We start from the raw sequence: 12,547 nt of genomic DNA on the forward strand, positions 1-12,547 counted from the left end.
TGTAGAGTGTAACTAACAAGTGATTGCTAATCATCATTTATTACGTGCACCTAAGATCCCGTCGGCAACTTTTTCAAAAAGTTAGGTAGGAGTAGTTGGAGTGTTTATGATACTCCCTTCCTTCTGTCTTTAAATTTTGTCATATTTTGATTGAACATTAGTTTTAAGAAATGTAATGGAAAATGAATTGAAAAAGCTAGTGTAAAGTGAGTCTTACTTTTATATATTAGTTTTATAATAAAATATGAGTTAGAATGAGTTAGTGAGCATTTCATTTTCCGTACATTATTTTATGTAATGTTGTTTTATGAGTTAAATGGAGAAAATAAAGCAAGAGAGGCAAAAAAAAAAAAAAAATTAGAGAGAGGAATATGTTACTTAAAGTGAGACATACCAAAAAGGGTAATAATATATCACTTAGAATGTGACAGAGATATCATTTATCACGTGTTCCTAAGATCCTTCTAGTAGTATAGAATTATTTTTTATGGATGAATTAAAATGAAAAAATGAAATTATTTTTCATGATCAACAGAAGTATATAAAGTGGCACCACATTCTTGTAGCATTTTCCACTCACATTTTTTCGCATCTCTTGAAATACATGCAGTCAAAAAGTAGGACGTGTAATCACGGACAAATAGAGTATGTAATAATTACTCAAATTTGAATTCAAATACTCCGTAAATAAAATAGAGCCAAAATCCCTTAGCATTATGAAATTCTTTTGTATGAAAAGTAAGATTTTGGTTCGAGGTTATAAACATGGGCGGATCTAGCTTGGTTGAAGCTTATAATTTTGACCCTCTTATAATGAAATCCTGGCTTCGCCCCCTGTTATGAAATAAGTAAGATGAAGAGCCGAACATCCTATTGGCAAATTCCCAAGAACCACAAGAGTCTTAGCTCCGAGCATGATCAGTTCCTACATTACATCAAACATCTACAATTTATCAAGGGACTTTTCAAAGGAGAAGTCATATTTCTCCTAGATAAATCTTACATTGATTGTACTAGTTAAATCTTACATTGATTGTTGAGCTTATTGCTTTAATAACTTTAGGAACGATTGCTTATACTGATTTGAAGCTTTTTCCTTAAGAATTGCAAAATTGTAGTCATTAACTCCTATCTCTCCCACCAAAACAAGGGAGGTTTCAAGAAAATTCTTACAATCTGCCATCAATCAACAACTTATTCAAACTTTAGCTCTCGGCAACTTTTTCCATGGTCACAAACTCTTTTTTATGCTAATCACGAATGAGTAACTAAAATAATGCTATGCATAAGTAGATAGTGTCATTGATGAATAAGAGGAAGCAATTAATACATCAACTATGTGTATAGAAATTCGACCAATTGTTTCTAAATTAGTAGCTATAAACTTTATATAATGAAAGTTCATTTGTAATTTATCAAATCAAGTGAAGGTCAAGTGAAGGTTGCGTAAAATATTCTAATTCAATTTCAAATCTTTTGTCAGTATATGATTGATATAATAAATGGGGAATTGTGTTAGAATTGAAAATCCATAAAAATTGAATTTGAAGTTACATTATTTGAAATTGATTCTAAATTATTTGGTAAATTAAATAATTAATATAAACTTTAATTCTATTTTTTTAAACTCTTTGTTTGGTAAATAAATTAATCAAAATTTGACACTGACGTTTATGTAAAATATTTTAAAATTATTTAAATACATTATATGTATGCATTACTATTTATTTTTGTATTTTGAGTTGTGCATTGTTGTGTTTCATAATCCAAATAATAGATTTGTTATGAAATGATAAAATGAAATAGTACTATACTACTATACAGCTAGAGACACATCCGCTAAATCAATCTGGATCCCCTCCTCCGCCCAAAACGAGTCCAGCGCCGTGCATCCCGCCGCCACCGCACACTACCGCCGATAAAAGTAGTGACACCAATAAATATTTATAAGATATCAGAATCATTTTAATTGAATACATCAAAAATATATGTAAAATACTACCCTCTGTCCCGGCTAAGATGACACATCTCTTGGCCGGTACGAGATTTTAGGATTTACTCCCTCCATTCCATGGTAATGGAGGCGTTTCTTTTCAGCACGGAGATTAAGAAAAATTGTATTAGGTGAGTTAAGTAAATGGAGAGTAAAGTGGAAAATGAAAAAGGTATAGAGATGAAGAGAGAATAAAGTAAGAGAGAGTAAAGTATGAGTGGAAAAATGTGTTGACTTTTACTAAAAAGGAGAATGACTCTATTACTATTGAACGTACCAAAATGGCAAAATGACTCTATTACTATGGAACAGAGAGAATATTAGTTAAAGTGTTTAATTGGAGAGAGAAAATGTGGGTGTAAGTATTAAAATTGAGAGAGAAAGAAAGATCAATATTTTAATAGGAATGAGAAAAAGTAGTTGGGATATTAATTGGAGAGAGAAAATTTCCAAAAAATGAAATGTATCATCTTAGTTGGGACAAACTAAAAAAAACCTGTCATTTTAAACGGGATGGAGTGAGTAACATTTTTCTATATCATATACAAAAGGAGAGTTCAAGCGAAAAGAATTTATAGAAAGTTTAGTTTTTAGTTTTACAAAGTGCAATTTATTTGTAAGATGCTTCGCCTCCAACCGATAAATCAGGGCTTCGAGTCACCGTAGTAGTCAAGGGGGTGAATGGATCGGCATTATTTGAAGGCGGAGCACAAAACGCATAGAGCGGAGGACTAGTAAAAGATCCTTGCAGTAATCCATCTGCAATTACTCCGTAAGCCGTCTCTGTCAAATGGAGACCATCCCAGCTCACGTACAACGAAGGATCCTCGCACGTGCTACATCCTTCGGAACCGCAGGTGGACGTGCCATTAACGTTGTACGGTCCTCCACTGCCACAACATGCTATAAGTGCTCCTTCTGAGAATCCTGCAACATCATAGTCAATCACTCCATCCAAAATTCTGCAGATATTCACATGTGAGTTGTCTCGCGGTAAAAATGTATCAGTAAAAATAGATCAACAAGAATTCACCATATTTTGTTGGGAATCGGTAAAACTGCATTGCAGCATTGTAATAGTCTGCATACACAACGTTGATGCTCGGGTTCTGCTTTTGGATGAAGTCAAGTTCTGTCTGAAGCAATTTGTTATGGTGGCGAGCGAACCTGTTTAGCCAGTCGAGGCAACCTGTTTCGGGGTCGTAGTATGTTTGATTCGAGGTTATGAAGTAAGTAAGATAAACAGGCAAACATCCGATAGGCAAATCCCCAGGAACTACAAGAGTCTTAGCTCCGAGCTTGATCAGTTCCTGCATTGCATCAATTATTTACAATTTATCAAGGGATTTTTCAATGGAGAAATAATTTTTCTCATAGTTAAATCTTACATTGATTGTTAAGCTTATTGCTTTAACAACTTTAGGAACGATTGCTAGTACTGATTTGAAGCTTTTCCCTTGAAGGAATGCATAGTTGTAGTCATTGCCTTCTATCTCTCCCACCAAAACCAGGGAGGTTTTTAGAAAATTCTTACAATCTGCTAGCAATATTTTCAACAACTATTTCAACTTTAGTATCAAACTCTTATCAATATGGCTCACTTTTCAACAACTTTTTTAACTTTAGTAACAACTCTTTTAACTTTAATATTAATATGAACACTTTTCAATATGCACAAATAAATTGTGCCATTTGATGAATAAGAGGGAGGAAAATAAAATAAAATAAATTCTTTAATGTTTGGTAAAATTTAATAATTGATAGTATAATGTTTTATTATAATTATAAATTCTTATTGTAAATAAATAAACTAATACAGTAATAAATTTATATTAATTTTTAATAAAATATTTTTTTAATTATTATTTATGTGTAGTATTATATATCTATACATAACTTTATTTATTTATTTTGAGTTGTGTGTACGTGGGCTAGTGTGTTTGTCGTGTGTGCAATGTTATGTCAGTGTCTGCATGGAGTGTGTATAGTTTGACAGTTTGTGTTTCAAAGATATCTGATTTTATAACTATTTAAAATTTGATTCTAAAATTTGAATGGTAGGAATTCAAAATTAAAATTCAGTTTAAAATTGAAATGATATCCTATCCAACAGCAACAGATTTGTAATTGGCAGGAGTATTATTACCTGAAGGTGTGTGGCAAAATTTGGGTAAAAACAGTTCCTTAAACCAACTCAACTGATCAGCTAGAGACGTATTCGCCAAATCAATCTGGATCCCCTCCTCCGCCCAAAACGAGTCTCGTAGCGCCGTGCATCCCGCCACCGCGAAGTTCACACTACCGCTGAAATCGCTGCCACCGAAAAATGGCTGCACCAACGGAAGCCCCAAAGCCTCAGCTGCAGAAAAATAATCAATCAACGGTGAGAAATTGCAATTGAAAATGAAATTGAAATCGACTGTGAATTAATGCGAACCTATGAAATCGATGACGAGGCGGCCGTCGGACCACCTCCCCGTGGGGCGGTGGAAGAAAGTTACTCCGTATGGCGGCGCGGCCGAGCGTGGTGGAGTGTTGGAGGGAGTGAGTTGGATTGCGTTGCCGGTGTCGGCGAGCGAATCGCCGAAGCTGATGATGGATTTGAAGCACGCGGAAGAAGCTTGATTGCTTGCTGATGTTAAAATCAGGAGAATGGCGATTGAGTAATTCATCTTCATTTTTGCGCCAATGGATTATATTTTTTTGATAATCTTACAAGTGATTGCTAATCATCATTTATCATGCAAGGATCTGTGCTATTATTATACACACACATCAAATTTTTTTATAATAAAAGATATTTATATTTTAATATTACAATTTAATAATTAAATAATGTCATAAGTGAAATAGCCGCCCATGCTGTGCTATCAGTCACATCAGGAGATCCTAATCCGTGTACCTAAGATCATGTCGGCAGCTGTTAAAAAAAGTGTAGGAGTAGTTAGTTTATTTAAAAAATATTGTCATATGATCCAATTTGATTGATAATTCACATATGATTAACATACTTCCTCGATCCCGCTTTAAATAAAGCATTTCATTTTTGGTACATAATTTTATATAGTGTTATTTAGTGAATTAAATAGAAAAAAGAAAAGCAAGAGAGAGGAAAAATTCAGATAGGGTAATATTTCTATTTTTAGAATTGTGTTACTTAGAGTGGAACATCCCAAAAAGAAAAATATATACTTCTTGGTATGATGAAATGGAATGGTGGAATGAAATGTGATTCCTACTTCCATTCTATTCATTTGCTTGATGTGATGGAATGAACGAGTGAATTGATGAAAATGCAAAGGAAATTCAAGGAAATTGACATTTCATTCCAACCTCCATTCCATTCCAACCTCCATTCCATTCCGTCCTTATTCCATTCCATCATACAAAGCATGCCCTTAGAGTGTTATAGATATATCATTTATCACATGTTCCTAAGATTCTACCGCAACTGTATATAATTATTGTTATGATTATTTGGGAAAGATTCGCGGGTATGATGTGGAGGAGGATGCGTTGAAGGAGCTTAGAGGGGTGGAGAAAGGGTTGCGTAAGTTCTTGAGCAGCTCGACAATGGTGAATTTGGATGGGAAGCTGTGTGGTGCGGGAAGGGATGGAGACAGAGGGCTGAGTGGCGCGATATTGAGGTTGGATGTGATTCTTGTCGTGCCTAAAGGAGCTACTATCTCGCATTGCTTGGCCATTGAGTTTTGACGGCCAAGCATTGCTCGGATTTGATGATAAGGTTAGGCAGCGCCTTCATCTTCTTCTTCGTTTTTGTGGTCTGTTTTGATCAGTATGTTTCACCATTTTATGATGTTTCATTTGTCTTTGAAGTTGTGTAGTGATATGTATTGGTTCTGTGTCAATAAAGATTGTTACTGTTAGTACTTATGTCACGACCGCCCTTTAAGGGTATAACAAATGCGGCGATGACGACCTAGGCGGACTTAAATGCAACAAGAACGTAGGCTAGAGTTTCATTAAAAAGGGTTTGACCAAAGTAATTAATGAACAATTAAAATGATAAAAAGCAACGGCTTAGCAATGAAAACCAATAAAGAATCAATATCACAATTTAGGCTCAAAACGACAAGGGTTTAATATAATACAAAATGTATCATGTCTCGACATTCTAAACAAAATGAAATAGTTTCAAACTCAATCAAAGATAAGAAGTTTCATGTTTCAGCGGAAGCATTCAAGAGAAAAGTGAAGTCATGTATGAAGGCACAACTCTACTCAATGTTTCAAAATGATCATATTATTATTCAATTAATTTGCTCAACACCGCCAACCGCTCGTCGCCGCTCAACCTGCACATAGGGAAAACACATGCAGGGCTGAGTACTTTAAACATACTCAGTGGACTCATGCCAAAACATTTTAATAGATATGTCATCCTTACCATAGTGAACTCGAGTTTGCAGTTATAAAAGAATATCATCGAGTATCACAAAATAATTTCATTGACTGGTCAGTCAAACAATTTCCTCCATTTTCTCAACAATTCACATCAATTCCATAGTGCGACGAAAGTGTGGCCACAATATTCGCCCACGAGACCGACCGACTAGCAAGGACGGCTCCCGACCCCAACTGTGTACACTAGCCTGATAGGGTTTGCGGCCCTACTCAGACCCGAATTCGTTTATATAGTCCTATAGCCTAATGGAGCAAACTCACAAACTAGGCAGCAGGCACACAACATCATCAAAACAATCATAGGCATGTCATAACGTTTTAAACCACCCTTATAACACCATAATCATTATTTTGGTAATAAAAGAGTTTAGTAAATAAAGCCCACCTCGACTCCTTAGATCTCAAGTACGCTTTTCCCCTTGTTATCATGCCGAGAGCGCGAGTTATCACCTTTAAATTATGTGTATCACAAGTAAGTCTCAATCATCTACTCAAAATCATGCATGTTCCCAACGTTTCCCTTTTTCCCATCGATTAGTTTTATATTATCATTCAAAAATCAAGACATGCTCATCATATCAATTTTATTCGTACCACAACTCCAGATCTATCATCAAAACATGTCACGCATGAGTGTCCTTCAACACATCTCACACGCACACACACAAACACGCACGCACGCATACCGATGCACATACACACGCACGCACATCACTTCATATTCATCAATTGTTTCCCCTTTTCACTCAATCTATATGCATGAGGGTTCGAGAACACCGATTAATCGGCTACATGAGAAAAGATAGATCAAAATACCTCTTCTTGAAAAAACGATCGGTAGAAACAAAGTAAAATCTTGATTCTTCAATAATTCTTGAGGCTTTAACTTGAATTCTTCTCAAAAGATGAAGAAATAAAGAAAATTTGAGAGAGAGTGGGAGAGAAAATGGCGTGAGGAAGAGAGGGAGGGAGGCATGTAGTAGTGGTTTAGGGTTAGGGTTTCCTCCCCTATTTATAGAGATAAATTCCAAGATTTGATCTCCCAAATAATATAACTTTCAAGATTTGATTCTCCAATAATTAATTAAATAAATATTGTGGAGTTAGAGAAGAAAGGAAAAATAGCGTGAATATAGGAGAGAGAAATATGCGATTTTTGCCTATTATATAGGTGTAGGATTTAATTTAATTTTTCACGGAGCACGAGATTTCACGGAGCAGAATAAAAATAATAATTCTCCCAAATAAATAGGAAAGTGGCGTGAATTATGCTTCCTCCACAAGGAATCAATTTCAAATCTTAATTAAAATAGGATATGGCAAGATCTCCTTAGATATGGTAAGATATGCTAGGATATTTGAATTTATTCATGGAAGAGAATAAATAAGGGATCAAATAATATAATAAAATAATTCTTTCTCCCATAAATAGGAGATTTTCGAAAATCTCCATGTATAAGCATAGGGGTCGATTTTCTCATGGAGAAAATAAGAAATAATCGGACTATGAATTTAATTCGGATAAATATCCCAAGCAATTAATTAAATCCAAGAAAAATAGAATTCCTCTCCAATAAAGCATGGGGGTCGAAAATTCCAAATAAATGTGTATGATATTTATGAAAATCCTATTTAGTCTCACTCATCCCTTAGGAATTAATTCGTCACAATATGTTTCACCCCGCATCAATTATTCACATGATCATATCACAATTTCAGTCATTTCCACTTTCACCTCATATTCTCAACACATTGATCTTTCAATGGCCACGTCATATATTTCACATCTTTGACTATTCAACAGCCACGTCATATAATCAACATATTTGACTATTCAAATAAATCTCAACTCCACCATGCAACTAGGTCATAAAGAAATCATGCAATTAAATCACTCATCATTAAATCCACGTACTTCATAGCATTAAAAGCATTTAATGCAAAAATTTTATGTCTCGAAAATTAAGATTTGAAAAGTGGGGCGTTACAACTTACTTTAGCAAGATTTTGTTGGATTTGATACTAATTAGTGATGAAGCACTGAGCTAAACATCTTAATGCTATGAAAGAAGTAATCTTTTGATAACTACTACAAATATGCTATGTTATTCAATATATACTGAAACAGTACTGTTTTATCGAAGGTCTAGCACTTAAATAGTTCAAAACTTTCGGCTAACATTTGGCAACAGTAGTTTTAGGTGTTTCAAAGTTCAATTTATTTGTTAAGATGTTTCACCTCCAACCAATAAGTCGGAGGTTGGAGGTTCGAGTCACCATAACCAGGATGAACGAAGCAGCATATTGGAAGGTGGAACACAAAACGCATGCAACGGAGGAATGGTAAAAGATCCTCGCAGCAAACCATCTGCAATCAATCTATACGCTGCCTCTGTCCAATGGAGACCGTCCCAACTAGCATGCAACGACGGATCCTCGCATGTGCTTGATCCTTTGGATCCACACATGGATGCGCGATCAAAGTTGTATGGTCCTCCACTGCCACAACATGCTATAAGGGCTCCTTTTGTGAATCCTGCAACATCATTAATCAAACACTACATCCAATATTCTGCATATATTCATATATCAGTTGTCTCACGTAAAAAATGTGAAGTAAAAATAGATCAACAAGAAATCACCATATTTTTTTGGGAATCGGTAAAACTGCATTGCAGCATTGTAATAGTCTGCATAGACTATGTTGATGTTTGGGTTCTGCTTTTGGATGCAGTCAAGTTCGGTCTTAAGTATGTTGTTATGGTGGCGAGCAAAGTTGTTTAGCCAGTTGAGACAACCTGTTTCAGGGTCGTAGTATGTTTGATTCGAGGTTATGAAGTAAGTAAGATAAATAGGTAAACATCCAATAGGCAAATTCCCAGGAACCACAAGAGTCTTAGCTCCGAGCTTGATCAGTTCCTACATTACATCAAATAATTACAATTTATCAAAGGATTTTTCAAGGAGAAATAATAGTATTTCTCATAGTTAATCTTACATTGATCATTAAGCTTATTGCTTTAACAACTTTAGGAACGATTGCTAGTGTTGATTCGAAGCTTTTCCCCTGAAGGAATGCATAGTTGTAGTCATTGCCTCCAATCTCTCCCACCAAAACCAGGGAGGTTTCTAGGAAATTTTTACAATCTGGAAGCAAATAACAACTCTTTTTAACTTTAGTATTAATATGAATCACTTTTCAACAGCTTTAATTCTCCATGGTCACAAACTCTTTTTTAAGTTTGTACACAAATTAAATGAGTAATTAAAAGAATGATATGTACAAATAAATTTTGCCATCTGATGAATAAGAGGGAGGAAAACAAAATAATACTCCCTCCGTCCCCCAACTAAGTTGAATCGTATTCCCCATTCAGATGTCTAAACTAAGTTGAGTCATTTCCACTTTTAACAAAAAAAAATAAAACATGCAATCACTTTTGCTTTATTCTATTATTATCACTTTATTATAATTATAAATTCTTATTGTTAAATAAATTAATTAATAAAAATTTACATTAATTTGTACTAATAAATATTTTTTTAATTATTATTTATGTGTATTTGTACAAAATGATAGGAGTATTACCAGAAGGTGTGTGGCAGAATTTGGGCAAAAACAGTTCCTTAAACCAACTCAACTGCGCAGCTAGAGACACATTCGCCAAATCAATCTGGATCCCCTCCTCCGCCCAAATCGAGTCTCGCAGCGCCGTGCATCCCCCCACCGCGAAATTCACTCCGCTGTCGAAATCGCTGCCACCGAAAAACGGCTGCACCAACGGAAGCCCCAAAGCCTCAGCTGCAGATAATTAATCAATTCACACCACTGCTGAAATTGAAGTTGAAATTGAAACTGAAATTAATGCGAACCGATGAAATCGATGACGAGGCGGCCGTCGGACCACCTCCCCGTGGGGCGGTGGAAGAAAGTTACTCCGTAGGGCGGCGCGGCGGAGGGCGGAGGAGTGTTGGAGGGAGCGAGTTGGATTGCATTGCCGGTGTCGGCGAGCGAATCGCCGAAGCTGATGATGGATTTGAAGCACGCGGAAGAAGCTTGATTGCTTGCTGATATTAAAATCAGCAGAATGGAGATTGAGTAATTCATCTTCATCTCTGTGCCAATGGATTATATTTTTTAGATAATCTTTTTTATGTGTGTAGAGTATAACTAACAAGTTATTGCCAATCATCATTTATTACATTCACCTAAGATCCTGTCGGCAGCTTTTAAATAAAGTTGGTAGGAGTAGTTATTGGGAACGGATCCCTGCTGTGGAGAAATCACAGCAGGGGCTGCTGTGGTGAAGAAACGGCGCCATATTGTATCAATTACCTCAGTTTTTTGCTTATTCAATTAAGTGGCAGTATAACATCTGATGCGGTAGTAGTATTCCTTATATATTTGATCAATGATTTAAGTATTCCACTAATCTATCATCCACACCTCCATACCGCTATAAATAAATCAGAATACTGTATTGAAAAACGGCCATGTTGTATCAATGCTTGAAAGCCAATTTATATTAAAATATACCAATCTCAATTATAATATACTAATATTACACTAAAAATTAATTTCAGAACGTAATTAAAACTCCTTTTGTGTTATTCTTTAAATTTTATTTAGTGTAATATTATAATTGAGAGTTAATATTGTAAGTGATTTAAATTAATATTTTAAAAAAAAGTTTCTAATCTCATAAATTCTAAAATTGAATTAAAATCATACTCCTACTATCATATTTTTTTATTGTATGTACACCTTCCGTCTCAAGGTAGTTAAGTCATATTTTTTTCAGGTTGGTTGTCTCAAAGTAGTTGATTCATTTCCTTTTTTGGCAAAAACTTTTTCTTCTCTCATACTTTACTCCTTTTTCATTTTTCACTCTCTTCACTTTAACATTTCACATATCAATTTCTTAAATCTTGTACCCAAAAAAAATATCACAATTACCTTGTGACAGATGGAGTATTAGTTTCAATTTTGACAATCACAAAACAATTAAAAAATGAAATGTTATATTCGAGTTTTTAAGTTGTGAAACTAGTCAAAATTCAAAAAAAATTTGTGATTTAATATAAATTATCACTAAATTTATATAAAATTGAGTTTTCAAATAAATTTTTAGTCTAGAACAATTTAGAAATGAAATTAATAATTCCCTTATTTCCTTCAATAAGCTTTATTTAATAATGGTTTTAAATAATCTAGTCATATTACATTATCTTATAATAGTACTACTAGTTAAATTACTAAAAAATTATATTCAAGAAACTATTACTTATACTACTCAGGAATCACTACTCAACAAATTATTAAATATTCTGATTTCATTTGTAGCGGTGTGGAGGATATATTAGTGCAATATACTTTAATCATTGATCAAATTAAATATATAAGTAATACTACTGCCGCATCAAGTATTATACTAACACTTAATTGAATAAGCAAAAAGTTGAGGTAATTGATACAATATGACGCCGTTTCTTCACCACAGCAGCCGCTGCTGTGATTTTTCCACAGCAGGGGATCCGTTCCCGTAGTTATTTTATTTAAAAAATATTATTACGTGATCCAAGTTGATTGATACTCCATCCTATCCCTTGAATTTTATCACATTTTGATTGGTCACATATTTTAAAAAATGTAACAAAACTGAGTTAAAATATATAGTGGAGAAAGTCCTACTTTTATATACTCCTTCCGTTCCAATAAATATGCAACATTTGATTTCCGGCACATAATTTTATACAATGTTGTTTTGTGAGTTAATGAAGAGAGAGTAAAGTAAGAGAGAAGAAAAAGTTGAGATAGTTTTATTTCTATTTAGGAAACGTTTCATTTTTATTAGGACAACATTAAAAAGAAAATGTTTCATTTTTAATGGGACAGATGAAGTGAGTACTTATTAGTTTTATAAAAATAAAATATGAGTTGGAATGAGTTAGTGGAATATGGTCCACTACTAAAAACGATAAAAAGTGAAATGTGACAAATTTTGTGGGACGGGTGAAAACCGAAAAATGTGATAAAATTTAAGGGACGGAGAGAGTAATTCACATATGATTCACATACTCTCTTCGTCCCGCTTTAAGTAAAGCATTTCATTTTCGGTACATTACATA

The 12,547-nt window shown here is 34.3% G+C and overlaps 2 protein-coding genes across 2 annotated transcripts; both read right to left on the reverse strand.

Annotated features, from left to right (window-relative positions):
- Window positions 1-2,480: 2,480 nt before the first annotated feature.
- On the reverse strand, window positions 2,481-4,706 carry LOC125202451 (GDSL esterase/lipase At1g28600-like). Its single transcript, XM_048100843.1, has 5 exons — window positions 4,431-4,706; window positions 4,140-4,352; window positions 3,382-3,530; window positions 3,027-3,303; window positions 2,481-2,920 (listed from the first exon to the last, which is right to left on the reverse strand). Exons 1-5 carry the CDS (start codon window positions 4,669-4,671, stop codon window positions 2,604-2,606), a joined length of 1,197 nt encoding a protein of 398 aa, XP_047956800.1. The 5' UTR covers window positions 4,672-4,706; the 3' UTR covers window positions 2,481-2,603.
- Window positions 4,707-8,495: 3,789 nt separating this feature from the next.
- LOC125214621 (GDSL esterase/lipase At1g28590-like) lies at window positions 8,496-10,578 on the reverse strand. The gene is made up of 5 exons (XM_048115724.1): window positions 10,292-10,578; window positions 10,008-10,220; window positions 9,417-9,565; window positions 9,061-9,337; window positions 8,496-8,954 (listed from the first exon to the last, which is right to left on the reverse strand). The coding sequence occupies exons 1-5, from the start codon at window positions 10,530-10,532 to the stop codon at window positions 8,692-8,694; spliced, it is 1,143 nt and encodes a 380-aa protein (XP_047971681.1). The 5' UTR covers window positions 10,533-10,578; the 3' UTR covers window positions 8,496-8,691.
- Between the last annotated feature and the right edge of the window lie 1,969 nt (window positions 10,579-12,547).

Source organism: Salvia hispanica, chromosome 1, assembly GCF_023119035.1.
Source record: "Salvia hispanica cultivar TCC Black 2014 chromosome 1, UniMelb_Shisp_WGS_1.0, whole genome shotgun sequence".
Classification (NCBI taxonomy): domain Eukaryota; kingdom Viridiplantae; phylum Streptophyta; class Magnoliopsida; order Lamiales; family Lamiaceae; genus Salvia; species Salvia hispanica.

Coding starts and splice junctions, on each gene's coding strand:
- LOC125202451 (XM_048100843.1), bottom strand. CDS start 4,671: ATGAAGATGAATTACTCAATCGCCATTCTCCTGATTTTAACATCAGCA. Junction 4,353..4,430: donor CCTCGTCATCGATTTCATAG/GTTCGCATTAAT, acceptor ATTTTTCTGCAG/CTGAGGCTTTGGGGCTTCCG. Junction 2,921..3,026: donor CCGATTCCCAACAAAATATG/GTGAATTCTTGT, acceptor ATGATGTTGCAG/GATTCTCAGAAGGAGCACTT.
- LOC125214621 (XM_048115724.1), bottom strand. CDS start 10,532: ATGAAGATGAATTACTCAATCTCCATTCTGCTGATTTTAATATCAGCA. Junction 10,221..10,291: donor CCTCGTCATCGATTTCATCG/GTTCGCATTAAT, acceptor AATTATCTGCAG/CTGAGGCTTTGGGGCTTCCG. Junction 8,955..9,060: donor CCGATTCCCAAAAAAATATG/GTGATTTCTTGT, acceptor ATGATGTTGCAG/GATTCACAAAAGGAGCCCTT.